Raw genomic sequence first — 27463 nt, 5'->3', positions numbered from 1 at the left:
CTTGAAATATTTTTTATTTTAAATTTTATTCTGTTGTTGCCAATAATATTATCTGAATTTTAATGAATAAAATCTCTATTAAATTAAAGGGACTTATATAGTCATCGAATAACGTTTTTGTTATGTATTTTTCCTTATTATATTATCCTATTATTCTCACTAATATTATCTGAATTTTAATGAATAACATTTCTATTAATTTAAGAGAGTTGTATAGTCATTGAATAATTTTTTTGTTCTGTATTTTTCTTTATTATATTATCCAATATTTAATATTATTGCATTATTAATAGAAATTTTTATTAGCATATTACTTTATTTAATAGTTTTTTCTACTACTTTCTTTTTATAATATAATAGAAGATATATATTTTATTACTCTTGAAATATTTTTTATTTTAAATTTATCCTATTGTTCTCAATAATATTATCTGAATTTTAATGAATAAAATATCTATTAAATTAATGAGACTTATATAGGCATCGAATAATAGGCTTGTTCGGTATTTTTTAAAATTATATTATCCAATATTTAATATTATTGCATTGTTAATAGAAACTTTTATTAGCATATTACTTTATTTAAATTTAAGTATGCTACTTTCTTTTTATAATATAATTAAAGATATATTTTTTATTTTTTATTTTATTCTATTATTCTCAATAATATTTTCTGAATAAATAAACCTTTTATTTGTAAAAATAAAAACAAAAATTATTTTTAAAAAACAAAGAAATTTTGAATTGGCAGTTTTTTATTTTTTGTAATTTTAGTTTTTTATTTTAAAATAATTTAAAAACTCCAACTTAAAATTACTCTCCAATTTGAATTGACATTTTTTTTTAAATTTTCGTTTTTTATTCTAAAATATTTTTATTTATTTATTTTATAGATATTTAAATTCAAAAATAATAACCAATAACTATTTATTACCAAAATAACTAATTATTAACTATTTATGTCATGTGACCCTTTTCTAGGCCGCTACTTGGCTTAAGGAGAGGACTCTTTTCTCTCTTTTTAATAATATATAAATATAAATTTTTATTTCCGGCGAATACTAATCTTCCTCATCGGCAATTCGACTTCATTTGTTAATTACACGATAACTTTTGTAGTGGCGCTGAGACATTTCATATAGTTTGTTTTATTAGATGTGTCACAAAATCTATTGATAGAACAAGGATGTAATAATTCCCGAACAAAAATCTGGTTGTACTAACATGATCTAGGGGAATAGTTTTGCTCACTTCTAAACCGGATCCAACATTTATAAATAAAAAAATCAAGACGAATATCCACAAGGACTTGTTCTTGTGGACACCAACTTGCTAGCACACTCTGTCTTTAGTTTCTTCCAATTCAGGTGGAAGAATTGGTTGTTCTCCTGATCGGTGAAAATAATTTACATCCCCCAAGTTTACTCTAAAAATCAAACACATCCTCCAATTTTGAATAATTGTCATTTTCATCCTTTCGTCCAACACAATATCTTTTTTACCCTTGACAATTTCAACTCTCCATATATTTAATACCTTTTTTATATTATTTAGATATTTTTTAATGCATGTATTTATTCATAAGTTAAAAATACTATATCTTATTTATATAATTTAATCTAAGTTCACTAGCATTATAAATAAAATAATTATATTATGAATTTATTACTAAATTTATTGCTAGTTTTTTTTAATATTATTATTATTATTATTATTATTTTAATATTATGTATATTAAAATACATATAATGTATGTTGGTGTGTGCGTGTGATTTTCAGTTCCACTATTTATTATTATCTATGGTGTATATAAATTTTTGAGTTTTGATTGTTATTACTAGATTTTTTTAAATTATAACTAAAGTTCATGTAAAGTTTAAATTGATAATTTTTGCAAAATTTATTATAAAATTTATCTCTATTTTACGCCCATTATTTTTTTATTACCTGCATTGTATAATTTATAGAATTTTTACTCTCTTTTATTCTCAATTTTGTAAATAAAATTTTGATTGCTATTCATAAAATTACCTATACAAGTAAATTATTTATTGTATTTTTTTATTTTTCTCATTTATTTCACTATTGAACATCATTAACTTATATGCTTGACTACTACTTCTCACTCTTTTTGGTTACGAAAAAGTTTTTAAAATTTTCCTATAGGTAAGTTGATAATATAAATTAAAATAAAAAATATAATTATATTAAAGAATAAAAATAAGAGATAAAAATTGTAGAGGGTAGAATAGGCATTTTAAGAAGTCATCTTTAATATGAGGAGTAGAATGATAATTGTTCAAAGTTGGAGGATGAGTTTGATTTTTAAAGCAAACTTGGGGGATGTAAATGATTTTCAACCCTCTCCTAATACATTATCTTAAGGGGTGATCCACAAAAATTCCAGCTGGCTATTGGCAAGTACCCAAGCACAAGGGCGAAAGCACATGTCCTAAAGAGTGGTCAATTGATCACCCTTCGTTGAAAACTTACATTGCGTATATAGGAATAATATTAGGTTATAGAGGTATATAATATATACTGAACACTCTTTGTCGGAAAATTTTTTTCGACAATTTTAAGTTTGAATATCCTTGGAGAAATTCCTGACTTCGCCACTGGCCAAGCAAATTTGATAAGTTGGTTCGAAATCATTACAGCAATGCTTCCGAAATTGACATAGACAACAAAATTCAGTTTCTTGGAATCTAACTGATAGAATTTAAGGGTCTACCAAACTATATAGAGAATCAGGTTCTCTATAAGTTCCCACAGAAACCACGCACACTACAGTAAGTAAATGACAGGAGGAATTTTACGTGGAAAATTCTCAGCTCAACGGGATTAAAAATCACGATCTACTCTTGTAAGATTTCAACTTTACTATTGAGCAACTTTCAGATTACAACCTATGTAACCTAGGAATAAACCTCTTAATCCCTCGCTAACTTGTAACACTCTATTACAAGCCACTTTGTAATAACTCTATTACAAAGACTTTACAACTCGGCTAACTCTAGCCAAGATACAAACACAAGGGTTTATGATTTACAAAGGGTTTCCTACACAATGCTTCTAAACAAGCTAAGTAGGAATTACAATTGAGAACTTTAACAAAGTTACAACTCAACTAAGGACATACAATCACTTGATATGGGAACTGGTCCATAGCAGTGTTGTTCTTTGTTCTTGATGCACTTGAGAATTTTTTACTGGAGGCTTAATCATTGTCGGAGTGCCGTCAGTCACTTTTCAGCTATTGGAGAGTTGACTTGATACAATCACCAGGGGAATTGAAGACCATCTATTCCCCTTGTTGATTCTTTAACTTCTGAGGTACTGACGAACATCTCCAGCTTAAGTCTGGTTGTTTTCATATGCTTGGGAATGTGGACCAATGTGGATCAGGTTCCTCATCCGGTTCATGATATTAAGTTTGTTAGATCATTAAAACTTAAAACAAAGGTACTTATAACCTATCAATCTCCCCCTTTTTGATGATGACAAACTTATAATGAAAATCCTACGAAGAGCTACAAAAACCAGAAACAGGACGCCCATTTAGTTCCCCCTGAATCTGTATTCCCCCTTAATCAGTGCACACATTTAGTTCCCCCTGAATCTATATTTCCCCTTAATGAGTGCACACATCATTATTCAATTATGCAAAAATCTTCCCCTTTTTGGCATCATAAAAAGAAGAGTACTAAGTAAGTAGCAAAAAGAAGTCTAGCGTGGTTAACTCATGCCACTTGTGTGCACACAAACATGATAGAAAACAGAGACAAAGAAACAATATCATACACGGCAAATGGGGAAAAGCTTCCATTAAACAATATGGACTTTACAAACATGGTCAGATTCAATATTACCATCCACAATTCAAAAACAAAAACAAGTACCAACAACAAAAAAGGCATCATCACAGATATTCATAAGAGACGGACACTGAAAACTGGACACTGAAGGTGACACTGTTTAGGGGGCACTGGAGGAAGAGGGCTTAGAGGAAGGGACATGGGATTTAAGGACAAGATCCATGCGAGCATTCGCGGACATGTGCTCATTGAGCAGTCTTTATTTCAGGTCCTCCACTTGTTTCCTGAGCTCAACATTCTCCTTAGTCAGGCGGGTAACCTCTAAGCTGTGAGAACTACCGGAACCAGGTGCCTCTTGTAGCTGACTCTCAAGAATTGCATTCATTGCCTTTAACTTCTGGATCTCCTCTATAGCACTATTCTGAGCATGTATCAGTTGAGAGGTAGTAGAGGTGCTTCCAACTCCTCCGACCTTGTCAATACACTCACACTAATCAAGAGTGGTCTTGGAGAAAGTTTGCTTTTTAGTGCCCACTTTGACATGTCCCAGAGGTACCTTGAAGAACTCGAAGACCTTTGTGAGAAGAAACCCATAAGGTAGCCCATGGTTTCCAATCCTTATAGTCTACCACTGTTTGCATATGCTCAATCATTATCCCAGGCAGATTGATGGTGGTGAAGCCATCCAAGGCTTTCATAAGGACTAGGTCAGCTTTGGACGTAATAGATCTCCTCTCAGCACGGAGAAGCAATACTTTGTTAACTATCTCAAAGAGCAACTGATATACTGGAAGGAGTGCCTTCTTATGCACTCATTCCCCCTGTTGGATTGCCTTGTCCTTAACTATGGCATTTATGAAATAGGAATAGTAGGCGCCTTGAACAGATGACAACCCTTCAGTAGGAACACCCATAATTGACCCCAACAAGGCAGAATCCATCACTATGTCAACCCCATTCACCAACACACAGATGTGATCATCTTCAACTTTGAAGAAGTCGGCATAGAAGCTCCGCACTTCCTCCTCATACACTTTTGGAATATCATTTGTAAACAAATGAGTCCATTGTTGAAAATCACAAATTTCCACTAACTGCCGCATCACGACAAGCTCCACAATGTCAGGGGCAAAAGTGCGGCCCCACAGTACCTTCGATTTTCTCAACTTTCCTTTCCTAGAACTTCCTGATTCTTCAACATTTGCTTTCTTAGAGGAACCAGGTTCCTCATCAACATCCATTTTTCTTTTCACTAACTTGAGAGTAGACTTTCCCTTCTCTACTGATTTTTCAGGCACATGTTCACCAGAATCTTCCACTACTTCATCATCAGATTTTCCACCACTCTCTTTCACTTACTTTTCACCAGTCTTTTCCACAAACTATTCATTGGAAACAGCATCAACACTCTTGGTTGGACTTCCAACACTTACATAAATATTCTTTTTGGATTTGGAGAGAGAGTGTTTCTGCTTCGAGGGCTTGTGAGTCAAGGAACTAGGTTCCTCTTCTACTTCCTCATCCACATTGACAACAGGAACAACCTTTTCAAGTACTGCTTTGCCATCCTTCACCAACTTTCTCCTTCTTTGACTCCATTGATTTTCTTAAGAGCAGACTCAAGAGCCTCCTTCTTTTGAAACCTTATAGTGGGTTGCTTAGGAGTTGGCTCAGGAGTTGCAACTAGCTTACTCCTAGCCCTGATAAAGCTAGCAATCACCAAATCCTATAAATCTTCTTCACTATCACACCACATCTCACGCACCACCATAAACAGGGGTTCATCATAGAAATGGGGAGAAGAAGCAGGATCAATACTGACCTGGGGAGATGACCCCTGGACTGGATCCTCCGTGGAGGGATCAGGTCCATCATTAGGGACCACATTAGTATCATCTTGTGCCGAAGTTTCAAATGGCACAAGCTCTCTCCCATCTATTATGGCCTGAGGCTCTTCCTCATGAGGCTCAGACCCCTCTACACCTTCCTCAACATAAACCCCTTCACCAGCTATGGAGAGCATATTTTCTATTGCCTTCTTTTCTTGTGGTTCCATGGAAATCTCAACATAATAATGAGTGTTACCTGTAGACTCACGACCTGTCATGGTTGAGTCAGCATTGTCAGGACTAGCCTCTTGGTTTGCACTTGAGTTCTCTTCCATAATGAGATTTGATGTTTCCTGATTTCCCTCTTGGACCAGGTTACCATGTTCACCCTGTTCACTATGTCATACCAGCGAGAATGGAGGAGAGCTGGTAGCCACAAACATTTTTGGAGTCGAGGTTTTGCGACTTCGATGAGAACCAGAACCTGAGTGGGTAGGTGAGGAGACTAAGTGTGGGGGAGACTCCGCTCTAGGGTTTGGACTGGTGGTGGTGTTTGTTGAGGAGTATATTATTGGAGTTTCAGCTGGTGTGCACTCGATGGGGGTATTGTTGAGAGCACCAGAGTTTTCTTGATTCTCAGTCATGATGGAGTTTACTAGAGAGATTAGTGGTTTGAGAAGAGAGAAGGGGAAGTGAAGAGTTTGAAGTTTGATGTGAGGAGTTGTGACCTTGATAGATGCATTTATGAGAGATAAAGGACCTGTTAAGAAAATGCGGCAGTTTTATTTTGGGAGTTGGGTCGTTCAGTAACAGGTAAGACGTTTTGGTTCAAAAGACGCAAAGTAAAGAGACTGCCACAATGATGATGTGGCATTGTTTTTATCTGTTCTAAATTGTGTATGAGAAAACAAAGAAGCTACTAACCTGTTTTAGGAGAACCAGGTTACCTGACAGGTCTTGCAAATGTAAGCTTAATCCCTTTTACCAGCATGCATTGTATCAGCTGCTCTATAATCATCATGCGTATCTACCTGTAACGATATAGAAATGAGTTAGACTTTGCCAGAAAACACTTTTAGCTAAGAGGTTTAGTGAAGATGTCTGCAATCTGATCTTCAGTGCTGCAAAACTTCATACAGATGAGCCCTTTTTCAACATTGTCTCTGAGGAAGTGATGATGTACATAAATGTGCTTGGTCCTCTTATGTTGGACTGGATTTTTGTCCATGTTGAGTGCACTTGCATTGTCACACAAGAGGGTCACACAATCAGAGAATATTCCAAAGCCTTTCAACTGCTGTTTGATCCACAACAATTGAGCACAACAGGAGGCAGATGCTACATATTCCGATTCTGCAGTTGAAAGTGCCACCGAGTTTTCTTCCTTGTACCCCATGAGATTAGGCAAGAACTCAAGAAATGTGCCATTCCAAACGTGCTTTTCCTGTCCATCAGATATCCTGCATAATCAGCGTCAACATACCCAATAAGATCAAAGCTGTCACCTGAGGGATAGAAAAGAACCAGGTCCTGCATTCCTTAGAGATATCTCAATATTATCTTGGAAGCCTTCAGATGAGATTCCTTTGGATTGGATTGAAACCTTGCACAAAGGCCCACGCTGAACACAATATCTGGTCTGCTTGCAGTGAGATACAAGAGTAACCCTATAATCCCACTATACACGGTCTGATTTACAGGAGAACCAGGTTCATTCATGTCTAGACGAGTAGCTGTGGCAATATGAGTGTCAATAACTTTTGATGTTTCCATGTCAAACCTTTTTAGCAGCTCATTGATGTACTTCTGCTGACTTATCAGTGTTCCCTTTTGAGATTGCTTCACTTGAAGTCCCAGGAAGAAATTTAATTCTCCCATCATACTCATCTCAAACTCACTCCCCATGAGTTTTGCAAACTCTTCACAAAAAGAGTCAGCTGTGGCTCCAAAAATGATATCATCAACATATACCTAAACAATGAGCAGGTTCCTCCCTCATTTCTTCAGAAAAAGAGTGTTGTCAATTTTTCCTCTTGTAAAGCCATTTTCTAGAAGAAACTTTGATAATCTTTCATACCATGCCCAGGGAGCCTGCTTTAGCCCATACAATGCCTTGTTCAGCTTGAATATATGCTCAGGATGCTCTTGACACTCAAATCCAGGAGGCTGCTTTACATAAACTTCTTCTTTCAGGTAGCCATTTAGAAATGCACTTTTGACATCCATTTGGAACAATGTGAACTCTATATGAGATGCAAAGGCAATAAGAATTCTAATAGCTTCTATTCGAGCAAATGGAGCAAATGTTTCGTTATAATCAACCCCTTCTTCTTGATTGTAGCCTTGAACTGCAAGCCTTGACTTATTTCTTGTTGTATTTCCAAACTCGTCAAGTTTGTTCCTGAATACCCACCTGGTCCCTATGATAGTTCAATCTGCGGGTCGAGGAACTAGGTGTCATACCTTGTTTTTTCAAATTGATGAAGCTCTTCTTGCATGGATGTGATCCAGTCTGCATCTTTCAATGCTTCCTTGATGTTTTTGGGCTCTATTTGGGAAAGAAAGGCTAAAAAGACAAGTGAATTTCCGGCTTTTGATCTGGTTTGAACATCTGAGTCAAGAGGGGTGATAATGTTGTCAAGAGGATGTGAGCTTTTGTGCTTCCAATTTGGTACTTGAATCTCATTTGTAGAGGACCCAGGTATATCTGACTGAGGTGCTTGGCCACTTCTTACTTCAGCAAGTGGAGTACCTTGGACTGCATCAACAACTCTTTTTTCAGCTTCAGTTGTTGTGATCGTGGGACCAGGTTCCTCTCCAATGGATGGAGATGTATTTGCATCATCTTTACTGGATTCCTTGACATGACTCATCATGCCTGCCTTTCCATTTTCCATGTCAATAACTTCACATGGAACAGATAAAGGTTCTCTATCTTGGTCAACACGTCTCTTCTTCTCACAGGAGAGCTGAGATTCTTCAAATATCACATGTATACTCTCTTCAACACATTGAGTCCTTTTGTTGTATACTTTGTAAGATTTGCTTTGGGATGAGTATCCCAGAAAGATTCCTTCATCACTTTCGGCATCGAATTTTCCAAGAGCTTCCTTTCCATTGTTGAGGACAAAACATTTACACCCAAAAGTCCTTAGATGTGTCAGCTTGGGCTTCCTTCCATTCAGTAGTTCATATGGGGTCTTGTTCAGAAGGGACCTGATCATGCACATGTTCACCAAGTAGCAAGCAGTATTGACAGCTTCTTCCCAGAAACTCTTTGCGATCCCACTGTCAATCAACATTGTCCTTGCCATGTCTTTAAGAGTTCTATTCTTCCTCTCCACAACACCATTTTGTTGAGGTGTTCTTGGAGCTGAAAAATTATGAGTGATACCATTTTCAGTACAGAACTCATCAAATTTGGCATTGTCGAACTCTGTCCCATGATCAGACCTGATGCAAGCTACATTATTACCCATTTTCACTTGAATCCTTTTGACGAATGCAACAAACACTTCAAAGGTTTCATCCTTGGTTCTGAGAAATAGAGTCTAGGTGAATCTGGAGTAATCGTCAACTATAACAAAGATATATTTCTTTCCTCCCCTGCTTGCCACCCTCATGGGTCCACATAGATCCATGTGAAGAAGATCAAGTGGCCTTGAGGTACTGACTTCCCTTTTGGGCTTGAATGAGGATGTGACTTGCTTGCCTTTTACACATGCATCACACACTTTGTGATCCTTGAAACTTGACTTGGGCAGACCACGAGCCTGGTCCTTCCTAACCAATTTGTTCAGCAACGTGAAGCTTGCATGACCCATCCTCTTATGCCATAATTCAGCATCATCATTAACAACACTTAGACAACTGAGATCACCATTCTGGAGAGACTCAAAATCAGCAAAATAGATATTTTTGTATATTTTTGCTACTAGCACCACCTCACCAGTCACTAGGTTTGTGACTGTACATATTTTTGACACAAATTCCACATTGTTTTCCTTGTCACAGATCTGGGAAATACTTACCAAGCTGTACTTCAACCTGTTCACGTAGTACACATTTTTGATTGAGTGTGAGAGAGACTTCCAAATCCTTCCAACTCCCAAAATGTATCATTTCTTGCAATTTCCAAAGGATACACTCCCTCCTTGCAGGGCTTTAAGTGAAAGCAAATCATTTGTTGTTCCCTTTTATTGTTCCCTGCACAAGAAAATCAGGAGTTAGACTTAGGAACCCACACGAGTTTGGGTCCCTTGTAATGAGGAAAGGGGTGAATGGGGGATCTTCTGGTCCAAGCAGGCATCATGTATTTTTTTATATGAGGGACCAGGTTCTCTACCGGTAGTTACTTTTTCAGCGAAAACTTTGTGTTTTTTTGCTGTGACTGACATCTGGCCTTGCAGTTTTCTTTAAAGTGCCCAGTGTTGCCACAGTGAGTGCAAAGCCAATTATCAGGTATAGTAACGTACTTGCTATGAGAGTTGTAGGGAATATTTTCCCTTTGGAACCCAATCCCCTGCCTGTTTCTCCCCTTATTGGTGTACATGGTAGTGATAGCATCAGAGGACCATGTCCACTTGAGTGATTTTTCAAGGTCACTCTTCACTGTTCCTAGTTGTTAATGAAGTTGTTTGTTTTTCTCAAGCTCGGCACACAAACTGGACTTCACTAAATTTAACTTACTTTCAAGCTTAATGTGTGCCTCACTTTCAACTTCATTTCCTGTAATGACCCGACTTGTCGTTTTAAGAAAATACCCCCCGTTCAGTGACTTAAAGTCTCGAGAAGCTTTGCAATATGTATTATGACCCACGTGTGTGGTCGAGTTTGGTTTTCGGAAGATTCGAAATTTAATTTAAAGAAAAATTCTCATTTGAAGCTTAAATGGAAAGAGTTGACCGGGGAGTTCACTTTTGAGCAAACGACCCCGGAATAGAATTTCAATGATAGAGATAACTTCGTATGATGATTTCGGACTAGGCGTATGTTCGGATTTGGATTTGGAAGTCCGTAGGACAATTCGGCACATTTTGGTGAAAGTTGGAAAATAGATGATTTTGGAAAATCCTACCGAAGGATGAATTTTGGATAACGAGGTCGGATTTCTATTCCAGAAATGGGAATAGCTCCATTACGTCAATTATGACTTGTGTGCAAAATTTGAAGTCATTCCGGATTGATTTGATACGTTTCGGCGCAAAATATAGAAGTTGGAAGATTTGAAAAACTCATAATTCGATTCGATGCGCGATTCGTAATTTCGGTGTTGTTTGACGTGGTTTGAAGCCTCGACTAAGTTCGTATTGTATTTTGGTACATGTTGGTATAATTGGTTGAGGTCCCGAAGGCCTCGGGCGAGTTTAAGATGGTTAAACAGACCAAAATTTTGCTTGAAGGAATTCTGGAATTTTTCCAGTTCTGGTACCATCGCACCTGCGATGGAAATGGTCGCAGGGGCGCGACCACAAAAGTGACAAAATGGTCGCGGATGCGGCCTGGAGCGAGAAGGGCAAAGGTCGCAGGTGAGAAGCATTTTTCCGCACCTGCGTGAGCGCAGAAGCGTAAGCTCTTCCGCAGGTGCGAGGGTAGTGGTCTGGGCATCGCAGAAGCGAGAATTTACTCGCAAAAGCGAGCTCGCAGGTGCGACTAAAATGTCCGCAGGTGCGAAACTGGGCAGAAACATAAGGATTGAACTTGGTCATTTTTGGCATTTCGTTTTGGAATTTTTCGAACTCGGATTTGGGCGATTCTGGAGGGATTCCTCACAAGCTTGGTTGGGATAAGTGTTTTATATCCTAAAGTGATTATATTTCATGAATCTATGATTATATTCATCGTTTAATTTGGATTTAAATGGAAGAAATCAAGATTTTTACAAAATCTTCCAAAAACAAAAATTTAAGATTTGGAGGTCGAGTTATTATTGGAATCCGATAAAATTGGCATGGTTGAACTCGTATCGAAATGGGTGTTCGTATTTCATGAAAATTATGTCAGGTTTCGAGGGGCGGGTCCCGCGTTGATTGTTTTGGAATAAAATTTTAAGTCGACATATTATTATCCGGAATTGTTTTCGATAAATTTTAATGAAGTTATACAATTAATTTGGATAGATTTGAGCTGTCCGGAGGTCAATTCAAGAAAGAAGGCGATTTTGGAATATCAGCATAACTTCAAAGAGGTAAGTGTCTTGCTTAACCTCGAGTGGGGGAATTACCCCTTAGGCATTGAGTCTTATGTGCCATTTGTGAAATGCGAAAAGCCGTGTACGCGAGGTGACGAGTACGTACTTGGGCTTATACGTGCAAAATTCATTGAAATAAAGTCTTAGGCATTATTGCATAGTAAATTGGGAAATTATGGAAAATTATTAAATCATCTGTTTGCCATGCCTAAATCCTTATTGTTTAATTTGTTTTTATATGATAATTCGATGTGATTGTTACTTGAAATATTTATGAAATTTTGTGAGTATTATTGGTTTAATATTTATTGGAAATTAATTCCAATATGAATCTTCTTATGCAAATAATTAATTTAAGCGAGCTTAAGAATAAATGTTAATATAATTATCTAAATTTGCATTAATGAAGGTTTTGCTTTATGCTGAGTAATTTCTATCTCTATTGATTGTTTTTGGGTGTTATATACATTGTGTGGAGCCTTGGGCTATTTGTTGTGAAATTAATTGATTTTTGTTATATCTTTAAAATTTGGTTATGGCCATTGGAAAAATTATGATTTGAATTGATTTTATTATATTGTCCTGTTAATTTCCCGTGTAAATTGTTGTGTTGTGTGAGTTACTATTTTCGGGAGATAAGAGTGGCATTTCACCGTTGATATTATGTGGGTATAAGGGTGGCATTTCACTGTTGTTGTGTTTGTTGGAATATTGTCTTGGCAGAGCGATACGGGTGGCAATAGGAGTGATAAGGGTAGCTATTGATATTGTCTGGGCGGAGCGATAAGGGTGGCTATAGGAGTGATAAGGGAGGCAATATGAGCGATAAGGGTGGCTATTGTCAGGGACGATATGCGATGATGTGGGGTTGTGGTGTTGATGATTTTTATGTGATGTTATGATTTTTCTTGTGTTTATTTTTATGCCTTGTGCAATTGGTCTTGTTGATAGTAAATTGATAACAATCTGTTTTATGTTGAAATTGAGAATTTGTGGCTATTGCCAGGCGGATTATAAATTGAAATGTGGGCACGAGATGCCGTGAGTAAATAATGATGATATAGGGCACGTGAATTATCCGTGCAGTTGTGAGATGAAATGAGGGCACGAGGTGCCGGGGAAATATGATGATTTAATTATGGGCACTAGGTGCCGTGGAAATATGAAAATGGGCTGAGACCCGCTTTTACAAAAAAATATGAAAATGGGTTGAGACCCGTATTTTTATGAATATGAAATGAGGTGTCACATGGTGACTTTTTAATTGAAAGAATTATATTCAAAATATTTATTTGGAAGGATTCTTACTTAAAAAGTATTATATGAAAGAATTGTATTTGAAAGATATTTATTTGAGGAAATTATATTTGAAAAGATTTATTGAAAGAATTATATTCAAAATATTTATTTGGAAGGATTTTACTTAGAAAGTATTATATGAAAGAATTGTATTTGAAAGATATTTATTTGAGGAATTATATTTGAAAAATAATTATTTGAGAAAATTATATTTGAAAGAGAGCTATCTGGAAGAATTATATGTAAAAGACATTTATTTGAAGGACTTGATTTAATTGGGTGTAATTGTACATATTAATTGTTGAGCGATATTAGTGGTATTCTTGTTGTCTGCTGTGCATATCACTGGCTGTTTCATGTGGCCCTATTGTTATTGTTTCCTATTATTTTGTATATTATATTGTACGAGTTATTGGACTAGTGAGTGTCTTGACTGTACCTCGTCTCTACTCCATTGAGGTTAGTCTTGATACTTACTGAGTACCGACCGTGGCGTACTCATACTACACTTCTACACATTTTTATGCAGAACAATGTATTGAAGATAACGGACTTGAGCAGAGTTAAAGCGGGATCGTAAGGATTCAAGGTAGAGCTGCTTGGTCGTCGCAGTCCCTTGGAGTCTTTTCATTTCATTGTACTATTAACTTGTAATCAAACAGTATTGTATATTCAGTCCTCATGATCATTCTATGTATTCAGTTAGAGTTCGTGACTCAGTACTACCAGTCTTGGGAGGTTGTATACTGTAATTATTTCCGCTATTACTTTCAGTCCGCTGTTAGTCTTGGGAGGTTGTATACCTCGATGGCTTCAAAATGTAATAGAAATCGTCTTACCTAGTCTTAGAGACTAGGTGCCATCACGACGCCTGTGGTGGGATTTTGGGTCGAGATATTTCCCTTTTGAGAATTTTCAGGCCTACTCTCCATTTTAAGTTCCCCAATTGTTCCTTCAAGTCCACTACCACCACTAATAGGTCATCTCTCTCATGCTCAATGTTAGAAACCCTCTCAGTTAAGGTTTCTTTTTCTTTTTTGACACACTCAATGGTCTCTTTTAGGTCTACCATAACGACCATTATATCATCTCTTTCATGTTCTATATTTGCAATTTATTCATCTAAGGCATCTTTCTCTTTCTTCAGATTCTCAATTTTTTCCTTTAAATCAACAACAACGATTACTAATTCATCTCTAATTTGTTCTGCTTCTCCTAACTCCACAATTAAAGCATCTTTATCATTTATAAGATTGTGATAAGCATCAATTAACACATTTTCCAAAGACATGAGTTTTTTAGGTGAATAAGATTTCAGATTTCTCTGAACATCCAGAAAATTTACCTCATCATCGTCGTCATCATCATCATCATCATCATCAGACTGAGCCATCAAGGCAAAGATTGAGTCGTACTCAGTTGCTTCACTTTCCACTGCCATCATTAAACTATCACAATGATCATCTTCTTCTTCAAATTCGCTGGAGGAGTCTCCCCATGCAGCAAGAGCTTGCTTTATAATATTGACAACGATATTCTTTCTCTTGAAGCGTTTATCAGGAACCGGGTTCCTCTTGGCTGCTTTGTCAAAGTTGTTTTTGTACTGATCTTGCTTTAGGATAGGGCACTTCTTGATGAAGTGTCTTGGCTTGCCGCATTTATGATAGAGGTCATAATTTTTTGGCTTGCTAGAACTTTCCCTTTTTGGAATGCCTCCATTCCTTCGAACCATCTTCTGGAATCTTCTTGTCAAGTAAGCCATATCACCATCCTCACCGCTTGAATCATTGCTGTCTTTCTTGAGGACCAGGTTCTTCTCCCTTTTGGGTTCTCTTCTTTCATTGTCCTTCTTTTTCATTTCATATGTTTTCAGATTGCCAACAAGTTCATCTATGGTCAGTGTCTGCAAGTCCTTCGCCTCTGTAATGGCGTTCACTTTTCTTTCCCAAGAACTGGGCAGTACACTAAGGATTTTCTTGACAAACTTGTTTCTTGGAATAGTTTCACCAAGAGAGTGAAGCTCATTAATGATGGATGTGAAGCGAGTATGCAATTCTTGGATGGATTCATCATCTTTCATCCTGAAGAGCTCGTATTCAATTATGAGCATGTCGATCTTGGATTGCTTAACCCGTGTTGTTCCTTTGTGAGCTGTATGAAGAGCCTCCCAGATTTCTTTTGCTGATTGGCATGCCGATATCCTGTTATATTCATCAAGACCAATGCTACAAACAAGAATTTGCTTTGCACGAAAGTTCTTTTCTATGGCCTTTCGTTCAGCGTCATTGAATTCCTTCCTCGTCTTGGGAATGGATACAGCTGGGTCGCCAAGATTCTTGGTGGGAACAAAGGGTCCGTCACAGATAACATCACATAGCTCTGAATCTTCAGCCATGATGAAGTCATGCATCCTAGTCTTCCACCATCCATAGTACTGGCCATTGAACCTTGGTGGCCTGTAGGTAGACTGACCTTCTTCAAAGTTTGGTGGAGCAGCCATGATGATTCTTTCTAGGTGTTAGGCTGATAGAAAGAACCTGCTCTGATACCAATTGATAGAATTTAAAGGCCCACCAAACTATATAGAGAACTAGGTTCTCTATAAGTTCCCACAGAAATCACGCACACTGCAGTAAGTAAATGACAGGAGGAATTTTACGTGGAAAATTTCCATCTCAACGGAATTAAAAACCACGACCTACCCTTATAGGATTTCAACTTCACTACTGAGCAACTTTCAGATTACAACCTATGTAACCTAGGAATTAACCTCTTAATCCCTGACTAACTTGTAACACTCTATTACAAGCCACTTTGTAATAACTCTATTACAAAGACTTTACAACTTGACTAACTCTAGCCAAGACACAAACACAAGGGTTTATGATTTACAAAGAGTTTCCTATGCAATGCTTCTAAACAAGCTAAATAGGAATTACAATTGAGAACTTTAACAAAGTTACAATTCAACTAAGGACATATAATCACTTGATATGGGAACTGGTCCTTAGCCGTGTTGTTCTTTGTTCTTGATGCACTTGAGAATTTTTGACTGGAGGCTTAATCACTGTTGGAGTGCTTGAGTAAATTCTCTATGTAATGTTTTGTCATTGGTTTAATGTTAATATAATATTGATGAGATCACTTGAATGATATAAGCAACTTGGGTATAAGGTCCTTCCCGATGGAGGTGGCTGCTTCACTGTGTTGTACTGTTGTGTGTGCCGTCAATCACTTTCCAGCTGTTGGAGAGTTGACTTGGTACAATCACCAGGGGAACTGAAGACCATCTGTTCCCCTTATTGATTCTTTAACTTCTTATGTACTGACGAACATCTCCGGCTTAAGTCTGGTTGTTTACATACACTTGGGAATGTAAACCAATGTGGATGACGTTCCTCATCTGGTTCTTGACATTAAGTTTGTTAGATCATCAAAACTTAAAACAAAGGTACTTATAACCTATCACTAACCATTCAAGACACTTTTCATCTTCTTTCCAAAGATTTGATCCTAAGTCCTCCTAATTCTTGTCGTCAACACGTTTCACAAGCAAATGCAATGGTCCAATTGCATACACCGGAGGAAGAAGTGTTTGAAGTGATTCAAGAACTTCCTTCTCTAATGACTCAAATGTATTGATAATAATAGCTGAAGCATATTTTTGATCTCTCTTTTTTTGATTAGAGAACTTCCTTCTCTAGATTTGTAGTTCTTATGAAATTAGGAAGATCCCTCAAACGTATGTCTTTCAGGCCTGATATCCAATCCAAAGTCATCTCCAAGTATTTTTCAAGTAACTTTTATCTAGAATTCTCAAGAAGAAGAAGAAGAAGATTTAACAAAAACGATACTTCAAAAGAGGGGAAGAAAAAAAACTTAAGCTGAACATTTTAAAACATGGGAAATTAAAGCACGTATATATATATATGTACCTTTAAATGGAGTGTATCCTTTTTCACGAAGGTTGCAGTAATGCATATAACCTAAAGAACCACAAGCAGCGAAGATCCAGAAGAAAACTTGAGGGGTGCCCAATTCTTGTGCAGCAGCGAGTGTGAAGCTTGTGACACCATCCAAAATGATGCATAAGACTGTTGGAACAGAGGAAGTATTATTAAGCATCATATGGTGGGAGGCCATCGGGAATGGTCTCGAAGCGGAAAGATGGCAAGTTCTATCCCATGGGCATTATCTCCTGCTTATCTTGATAGTTTCAGCAAAATTTGGAAGTTTTTGAAAGTGAGAAACTTTTTCTGCAGCTAATGACTAAAGCATCTTGTAGTGTACCACCCAAATGAAGTCAAAGTGCTGACTCATAGTGTGAAACTGATAAAAATAAGCACGATGTTGCTATTTATGACGGCTACATGCAGTAAGTTGCTTGTCAATGAAAAATGGATAAAAAAGATGACAAATAGTTCAATAGAAATACGGCAAGTAGATGTTAAATTCATGTTAGTAATAGTGAAAGTGAGAATCATGATTTAGAGTTGTGGTGACGTGGTACATAATTAGTCCGTTCCGTGCATACTGTCTCAGATATCAAGTTTATGAATACTCTTGTTCCCTCTCCTTCTTATGAGAAGTATGGGGGAGTACTTCTATATATATATTTTCAGTTAGCATATTCAGGATACAACAACAACAACCCAGTATAATCCCACTAGTGAGGTCTGGGGAGAGTAGTGTGTACGCAAACCTTATCCCTACCCTGGGATAGAGAGGTTGTTTGCGATAGACCCTCGGCTCTCTCCCTCCAAAAATTCCACACTTTGCTCTTGGGGTGACTCGAACTCATAACCTCTTGGTTAGAAATGGGAGGTGCTCACCACTATAGCAACCCACTCTTGTCAGTTAGCATTTTCAGGATAGGTGAGAAATTTTGCAAGGCACAGTAGCCTGTGGAGACCAAAAGACTTTGAGAATGCAAGTAAGAACTTTTATTAATCATACATTATATTGAAAGAAGGGAAACAAGTACTTAGAAAATCTGATAGGATCTCAACAAAGGAAGAAGATGAAATCAAACAGCAATCGATTAGTACTATGGCCTAATGTTTGGAGCAAAGGACAATTTTGTTGACCATTTTGTATATGTTCACATAAGATGATCCTTCTGGTTTTTGAGCAGCTTCCTCAGCCAATTTCTTCCATTCCAATGCCTTTTTCTTCATCTCTTTGCCTTTTTCCCCTGTCATTAACTCTTTTACAAGGCTTTCAACTTCGTCCCTCTTCATATTATTGTCAATCTCCATTCCTATTCCCCATTGCCTACAACAAAAATTGGCACTTCACTGCCAATACTTTCGAGTGTCGAATTCCATCCACCGTGAGTGAAGAAACCTCCAACCGCTCTTGTGGGCACCAACTTGCTAACATCCCTCTTTCTTTAATTTCTTCCAGGAATTTAGGTGGAAGAACTACTTTTTCGCCTGATACAATATCAGGCCTAAGTATCCACAAAAAATCCAGCTGGCTATTGGCAAGTCCCCATGCGAATTCAATAAGTTGGCCCGGAGTCATAAGAGTGATGCTTCCAAAATTGACATAAACAACAGAATTTAGTTTCTTGGAATCAAGCCACATTAGAGGCCTGTTTTCTTCTTTCCAAAGATTTGATCTTAGGTCCTCCAAGGTCTTGTCATCGACATGTTTCATAAGAAGGTGCAACGACCCAATGGCATAAACCGGTAAAAGAAGGCTCTGAAGTGATTCAAGAACTTCTCTCTCTAATCTCTCAAATGTATTGAACAATAGCAGAAGCCATTTTGCTTCTCTCAGTTTCTTGGATAAGAAATTTGACCATGTATTCATCTCGATTTGTAGTCTTAATTGAAAGTACAAGAGGGGATGAATTACAGCTAATTTAAAAATTTAGTCGACTTAGAAGAGACTTAGTCGATACCACCAATGATTTTCAGCAATAATGTTTTATAAACTTGACACAACTCTTGTTTTTCTTCCTAACACTTCCTATCTTTTGAGATACTAGTAAACTTAGGAATACAATGTTTGTGCTAAGAACTAGGAAGACATAGAAAACAATGATAAGTTGCGTAGTTGAATTCATGAGTCTGCCAGTCGTCTTATACGAGAGTCTTGAGTAGCCGTTTCATATTGACCCTTGATTGAGGCACAAAATATTCTAAGAGTTTTGACCCAAGGGGTGCCTCCGAATCCTGCTCAAGAGATGGGCTGGGGTCACGACCCAAAATTCGACTAGTCGTGATCGCACCTAACCCAACCCGCTAGGTAAGCCAGTTAACCACTAACCAATTCCAATAACAATTTATGAAGCAATTAAGTAATGAAAAGTCTTAGTCTTATACATTCCCCAAGAACTGGTAGTACAAATTGTGAGCTTCTAAGAATAGAATTTACAAAGCTGATATGAAGTAAATACATCTTCTGTTTGAAAAGTACATAAACAAAGTTTTTATAAATCTAAGACTATCATGAACAAGAGGCAGCTACAATAGGAACGCAGGTACATCTTCAAATCCGGCAACCATCGAGCACAACAACAACAACATCCAACATCTGCACGCAATGTCCAGAAGTGTAGTATCAGTACAACCGACCTCATGTACTGAGTAAGTAACAAACCTAACCTTAGGTTGAAAGCAGTGACGAGCTAGAATATAGGTCGGGTCCAACACCAATAACCAATAGCAGTTCATAACAACGTAGGGCATATAAATAAGAAAGCAATTTGAAATAAAATGCTCAACTTTATCACAATTTCCCAAAAATAGTTCCGCTTTTCAAGAATAATAGTGAAAACCCAAATCCTTTACCAAAATCGTCGAAAAGTATGAGATAGTTTGAAAACTATAATTTTTTCCAAAAATCCTTTCCAAAAATAAGTAAGATGTTTCATTTTCTTTCCAGATAGCAAGTGTGAAATACCTCTCTATGCTCACATATCAATGTGTGTAAAAGTCATAAATGACATGATACCGCACAGAATGAGGAAAAAAGCATCTCTATGTATGTATGTCATATGTGCATGCCAATGCCATGTATCTCAGAGATGAATCATGTACTCATACTCTCAGAGTACTCAATCTCACTGTCTCACACTTTTCACTCATCATGCTCAACCACTCGGTACTGTATATGGCCCATACGGCCTAGGGAAGATCCATCCTGGAATACATACATCACAGAACATCAGTCACTCAGTACCGAGGAAGGCCAATCCGGCCCCATGGAGAAGATCCATCTCCAGGTATATAATGCTTCGGACAAGATTTATGTCCAGGGAAGATTCATCCCTCAATATAATCAACCGCGCTCACTGGGGGTGTGTGCAGACTCCGGAGGGACTCCTACAGCCCAAGCTCTATCATAAGCCAGATCCAGGCATAAATCAATATAGCATGCTGCGGCGTGCAGCCCGATCCCATAAATGTCACTCATAATCAGGCTCTCGGCCTCACTCAGTCATAAATCTCTCCAGTCTCACTCACGGGCTTACAACGTCATGAAACTATCATGACAACATTGATATGATGTATCAATAAATAACAACTGAGACTGCGATATGATATGAATACATGAATATGACAGAGTACGAAATATCAATGAAATCAGTGAGATGACAGCAAGAAACGACCACTATGGGTCTCAACAGTATCGGCATAAAGCCTAAACATGATATCTAGCATGATTGGCAGCTCAATTACTTTATCACATGGTGAAAACACTGATATCAACAAAAATAAGGCCACTATACAATGTCATGGAAACAACGGAGTCCCAATTCACATGGTGCACGCCCACACGTCCGTCACCTAGCATGTGCGTTACCTCAACACAAATCACATAACATGTATTTCGGGGTTTCATACCCTCAGCTCCAAGATTAGAAGAGTTACTTACCTCGAACAAGCCAATTCCAATACCGAGCAAGCCAAGTGATGCTCCAAAATGCCATCCCGTGTGTTCCGACCTCCCAACGGCTCGAAACTAACTAAAAACAACTCAAATACATCAAACAATGCTAAAGGAACCAATCACAATCGAAAAAGGTCGAATAATCAAAAGCCCAAAATCGGCCAAAATTCATACTGGGGCCCACGTCTTGAAACTCGACAAAACTCACAAAATCCAACAACCCATTCAATTATGAGTCTAACCATACTTGTTTCACTCAATTTCGACTCCAATTCGATGTTCAAAACTCAAGAATTCATATTATGAAACTTTAAGCTAAAACCCCCAATTTTCCTCTTTAAATTCATCAAACAATTCCTAAAAACGAAGATGGATTCATGAAATGTAATCAAAACCGAGTAGAGAACACTTACCTCAATCCTTATGATGAAATTTTCTCCAAAACTCGCTCCATTCCGAAGTCCATAGCTCAATATGTGATAAAAATGACCAACCCTCGAACTTATAACATTCTGCCCAGCGAATCCGCATTTGCGGTCAAATTGTCGCATCTACGACCACCGCTTCTGCGGATGATGCCTCGCATCTGCGAAGCCCATGGAGATTGGTCCTTCCGCACCTGCGGATAACCCCTTACTTTTGTGGACGTGCAAGTGCGCCAACAACCATCGCTTCTGCTCCACTCGCCGCTTTTGTGGACCCACTGTCACTTATGTGACCACCGCACCTGCACAAACCAGCCGCAGGTGCGGTCACACTAGAACCAACAACAATGAACCTTTGCCAAAATTTCCAAAATGCTACGAAATCAATCCGAAACACGCCCGGGACCACGTCCAAATGTACCAACAAGCCCCATAACATAACACGGAACCTACTCGAGGCCTCAAAACACACATAACAACATTGAAATGACGAATCACACCTCAATTTGAAATTATTGAACTTTGAAACTTCAACTTGTGCAACCGATGCCGAAACTTATCAAATCACGTCTGATTGACCTCAAATTTTGCACACAAGTCACATTTGACATTACGGACTTGCTCAAACTTCCGGAATCGGAATCCAACCCCGATATCAAAAAGTTCACTCTCGGTCAATCTTTCTAAAACCTTAACTTTCGCCATTTCAAGCCAAATTCCACTACGGACCTTCGAATCACAATCCGGACACGCTCCTAAGCCCAAAATCATTCAACGAAGCTAACGGAACCATCAAAACTCCGTTCCGGGTTCAAATTCACAAAAAGTCGAAGTCGATCAACCCCCCAATTTAAAGCTTCAATAAAAAAATCCATTCTTCCAATTCGATTCTGAATAACCTGAAAATCAAAACCGACAATTCACATAAGTCATAATGCATATTACAGAGCTACTCATGCCCGAAAACTACCGAGCGAAGTGCAAATGCTCAAAATAACTGGTCGTATCGTTACAGCTGGATTCACTTACTATAACACCCCGAAAAATTTCAAAGTACTTAAGTATAAGGCCTGGTAAAATTTGCAAAGAAAATAATGTTTCATGGTGCCAGACTAGGCTTACGTGTTTGAGGATTATAGAAATTGCTCGCCGCGGCTCGGACTTTTTGGGTTGAACAATGCACAGAAAAGTAAAGGAATTTTTTTGCCGAAAAAGTGCATTTATGCAGTCCATTATGCGACCGTATAATCACTCTGCGGGCCGCATAACGGCCGCAGAAGTGAGCAGGAGAGGGCTATTCTGGAAGCAGCTATGCGGTCGACTATGCGATCGCATAACTGTTATGTGGTGCATGCGACCGCATAACAGTTATGCGGACTGTATAGTGACCGCATACACATGCAGTTCTTTTGGCTTTTTTGTAACCAATTATGCGACCGATATGCGGTCGCATATGCGACCGCAGAACCTGTTCCGGAGCTTTATTTTTGGGTTTTTAAAACCCGGCTCTATTTCGTTAAATACACTCTTTGGGTCATTTTTGAGCTATTATCCGACATTTTAGAGTGAGAGAGGGTGCCCTAGAGTGAGAAGGTATTCTCCAATATTTGTTCTTCAATTCTTGCTCAAGTTTTGGAAGATTAAGAAGGCAAGCTCACTAGGTCTTCATCCTAGAGGTAAGATTCTACACCCTAAACCCTAGTTTCGAAATCATCTGAACATGGGTAATTAGCAAGATAATGTTTGGGCATGAGAGTTGATTATTTTACATGCATGTGATATCAAGGGGTGTAGGAAGATTGTTTAACTAAGCATGGTAAAGATTGAGTTGTGGGATGATAGAATCCTCCATAAAAGGGACCTTGAAACCTTATGCACACCTTGTGTTTGATAAAATGCTCAAATGAGCTAGAACCATGATCATCTTCCTAATTTTGGTTCAATTTGTTATATTTCTAAAATAGATTGAAGTTGCTAAGAATTCCGAAACATTTAGAGTGTAAGAAAGCTCAAGTGAGGTATGTTGGCTAAACTCTTCTTTAAGAATTGAAATTCCCATTATCCTTGTAAGTTCCGAGATGTTGATTATAAATCGAGTATTTTGATAAGTTTTGTGATGAAGATATATGTTCAATTCGTATTTCAAATGCTCTTATCATATTGCATTATAAATTGAGGATGTGTCCCAAACTATGGATTACGTATCCACATGTGTAGAGATTGTGATTATGATAAACCTCCACCCGCATATATATTGGGGTGAGGCGGCATAACCGCTTTGTGTAGGGATTATGATATTGTGGGACTGCACCTCCACCCGATTACATTGGGGTGAGGCGGTACGACCGCTTTGTGTATGGTTTTAGTATTGTTGTGGCACCACCACCCGCATACATTGGGGTGAGACGGCATAGCCACTTTGTGTTGGTATTGGTTTCGTTGATGCATTTCCACCCGCATACATTAGGGTGAGGCGGCATAGCCGCTTTGTGTAGGTTCTTGGTACTATGGTTATACATCCACCTGCATACATCGGGTAAGGCGGCGGGGCCGCTCTGTGTGAAGATGATTATATAGTATCTCATCTTAAATCCTATAAATGTTGTTGATAGCTTTTAATAAGCTTGCTATGGTTGAGACAACTATCTATATTATTCTATTGACGCACTGGTTCATCATAATTATCTTGTATTTCTAAATTCTTAAATTGGTGTTTAATTTTCATACTAGTACTATTCGACGGTACTAACGTCCCTTTTGTCGGGGGCGCTGCATCTTTAAATGGATGCAGGTGGTTCCACAGCAGGAGACATTGTTCAGAGATAGCAGTACACCTTCTTCCCGGTTGACTTGGTGAGCCCTACTTCATCCTGGGGTCATGTATCTTTTGATCTTTATGTATTATGGTTGAGGTATAGCCGGGGCCTTGTTGCCGGCATTATCATTGTACTCTTCTTTATCTATAGAGGCTCCGTAGACATAGTGTGAGTTGTATTTTGGTACTGGAAAAGACAAACTATGCTATGTTGTGGTTGTATTACTTGTCCATTTGAGACTTTAAAAATGGTGAAACTTATGGTAAAAAATTGGTAACTGCAGACACGACCACTTTATTGTTTAATTAAGGAAAAATATATTCTTTTTATTCATGAATGAGTTTGGGTAGAAGAAATCTAACAGGCTTGCTCAGTCGGGTTCACTCGGTTGAGCGCCGGTCGCGCTCCACGATTTCGAGGCATGACACTTACGTCCTTCCTTTTCGTATTCATAATCAGGGGAGTGATTTATGGCTTGACTTGATCGATCAATATTCAGAATCTCCTGATTCCAAATCAATCCTTGAAGTAGGAACTATCATTGTACTTGATCTTGTTTCCTTTTTTATGGCCTTGACATCATTTGATTTAGCATTGTCCTTGCTGCATTTGATTTTGTTTCCTTTCTGATATCTTTAACATATTGACTTCCTTTGATTTAGTACTGCCCATCTAATTTCCTACAATTAAATAGATACAGTTAGATTTACATTATTGTCATCATTGAAACTCAGGTGTAACACTAATGAAACGTGGAAGATCCCTCAAACTTATGCCTTCCATGCCTGGTATCCAATCCAAAATCGTTTCCAAGTACCCATTTGTCAAGCAACTTTCATCTGCAGTCCAAAAGTAGATTAACAAACCAAAGATAAGAACCAAATTAAAGATAATAATAACAAGGTTAAGGCCCAAAGATACTAATAGGCAAGGCCATTTTAAAAGGGAAAAAATGTATACCATTAAATGGAGTGTATCCTTTCTCAACAAGATCACGGTAATGCATGTAACTTAATAAACCACAAGCACTTGGATTCCAAAAGAGAACTTCAGGGATTCCCAAATCATGAGAAGCATCCATAGTGAAGCTCATAGCACCATCAAAAACGATGCACGAGACAGGTGGCATGTTTGAGGTGGAAGTATCGTTAAGCTTGGCAAGCAACTCCTTGAAAGCACCCAAACAAGTGGTGGTAGTGGATTTACTAAGAGAAGAAATATTTTGGGTAGAATCAGGGTCACATGGCGGGAGGCCATCGGGAATGGTCTCAAAACGAAAGGATGGCAATCCCTTTAGCGTATCGGGGCCTCTGGACTTAAGAAGATGCCTATGGTTGTGTTCAGTTTTTGCAAAGGTAATATGAAAGCCTTTGTGGTGGAGGATTTTGGCTAATTTTAAAATAGGGCTAATGTGGGTTTGGGCAGGATATGGTATGCAAACTGCATGAGGCTTGTCTAAATCATTAGCGCTAATGGAACACATTCTTTAGTTTCCTTATTGAGTTATCTTTCTTTCAAACAGAAATACGAAAGATTGGTATGACTTTGGCAAGTGGATGAGGATGCATATATTTATAGACGATATAAAAAGAGGCAACATCTTTATACTCCTTCCTAATTTAACATTAAATCTTAATGTTAGCACTATGACATACTGGCCTTACTTTTGATATTGTCCACATCTGCAGGACATTTTGCTAACGGCGCGAAATAAGGACAACCCCACTACTTGGCAAGAATTGAATTGTCCACTGCGTTGCAAAATTATGGCCACTCCCCCAAAAATGTTAGACATGGGTATGCGTTTATTTTTCGGATACGCTAGCATTATTGACAAACATATGGCCTAAATTAGTGACTAGATTTCTTCAAATATTGTAGAGCAGGCACGACACTGACACTTAATCATTGACTCACCAATCCATTAACAATGCCATATATTAGCCAAGTAAAATCACAATGGTTACTACATGTCACGACTGCAATAGACTCCTAAAATATAGGGCAGTAGCTTTTCCCACTTCTAAACCACATCCAATATTTGTAATTTATAAATAAATATCGAGATCACCATCATTTGAATATCCAATATTAAGAAATTAGACTAACTCATCAACTCTCCTCACTTAATTGACCATTCTTTTCTTCATTCACACATTGTATAAGTTAGAACTTAGCTTCTTCACTTTTGTATTTTAATTTTTGCTACGATATATGAAGCATTGTACTTCTCAGTACTTGGAAAACGATTACTAAATAAGTTTATTTATTTATTTATTTATTTACTTCTTTTACCTTATATTTTGCTCATTACTTTTAAATTTTTTCTTATTTCGGTGAGATTTTTCGTGAAGCATGAAGTCGCAAGTAAGTTTATCTGTTATGGAGAGTAAATCATCATATATTGGAGTTTGAATTTGGGCAGGTCTTGGACCACAAAATTCGTCATTATTCAAATTTAATCAAAGTCAGACATCAAAAACAGAGAAAGCATCTCATATTTGAAAGAAACTAGTAGTAGTAAATTTGTGTAATGACTCAACCGGTCATTTTAACTTTTAGAACTCCGTTTCTTAAAATAAAATTTCTTGTATGTGCTTTTAATGATTTATGACTTGCGGGGATGGTTAGTGTCACGATCCAAAATCTAACCATGATCGTGATGGCACCTATTGTGTTACAAGACAATCTTATTTCCCAAAATATTACTACTAAATCGATTATAAGAATTTAATAAAACAATACCAACATTTGAATTTCTCATCAACTAAATCAACTCTAAATATAATATAGAAAATACGAAAACGAGCCCCACACATCGGGGTGTCACTAAGTCATGAGCATCTAAAACTATGAACTAAGATATATAAGTTGTCTAACTGTCCAAAAGAAGAAATGACAAGAGGAGTAACAAGGTCCTGCGGACGCTAACAGCTACCTTACAGTCTCCAAAGATAGCCAGCCTGAACTCAACGATCGTCGCTTTCTAACTCACCTGGATCTGCACATAAAGTGCATGGTGTAGTATGAGTACAACTGACTCAGTAGTAACATAAATAACTAAGGAACTGAGCAGTAGTGACAAGCTAAGTAAAACAGTCCAATTATTTATTTTCACAATTTAAAATAAACAGAAATAAACAGGTAAATTCCATAACTTAGTAAATGCCACAAAGAAGTTTAA

At 37.6% G+C, this 27463-nt stretch overlaps 1 protein-coding gene and 1 pseudogene across 2 annotated transcripts; both read right to left on the bottom strand.

Moving 5' to 3' along the window:
* Positions 1-9831: 9831 nt before the first annotated feature.
* LOC104099551 (uncharacterized) lies at positions 9832-17309 on the bottom strand. Of its 2 annotated transcripts, none has more exons than XM_070200077.1 (2): positions 17072-17309; positions 9832-16545 (listed from the first exon to the last, which is right to left on the bottom strand). In XM_070200077.1, exon 2 carries the CDS (start codon positions 15634-15636, stop codon positions 14251-14253), a length of 1386 nt encoding a protein of 461 aa, XP_070056178.1. In that variant the 5' UTR covers positions 15637-16545; positions 17072-17309; the 3' UTR covers positions 9832-14250. The 2 variants fall into 2 exon arrangements, with proteins under 2 accessions (XP_070056178.1, XP_070056179.1); XM_070200078.1 differs by having other exon boundaries at positions 9832-16539.
* Positions 17310-18056: 747 nt separating this feature from the next.
* On the bottom strand, positions 18057-25865 carry LOC138909046 (7-deoxyloganetin glucosyltransferase-like; annotated as a pseudogene).
* Between the last annotated feature and the right edge of the window lie 1598 nt (positions 25866-27463).

Source organism: Nicotiana tomentosiformis, chromosome 4 (assembly GCF_000390325.3).
Source record: "Nicotiana tomentosiformis chromosome 4, ASM39032v3, whole genome shotgun sequence".
In the NCBI taxonomy this organism is placed as follows: Eukaryota; Viridiplantae; Streptophyta; class Magnoliopsida; order Solanales; family Solanaceae; genus Nicotiana; species Nicotiana tomentosiformis.
This window is presented reverse-complemented; position numbering and strand designations above follow the sequence as displayed.

What these genes read in the sequence shown, in the direction of transcription:
- LOC104099551 (XM_070200077.1), bottom strand. Translation starts at nt 15,636, where the DNA reads ATGGCTGCTCCACCAAACTTTGAAGAAGGTCAGTCTACCTACAGGCCA.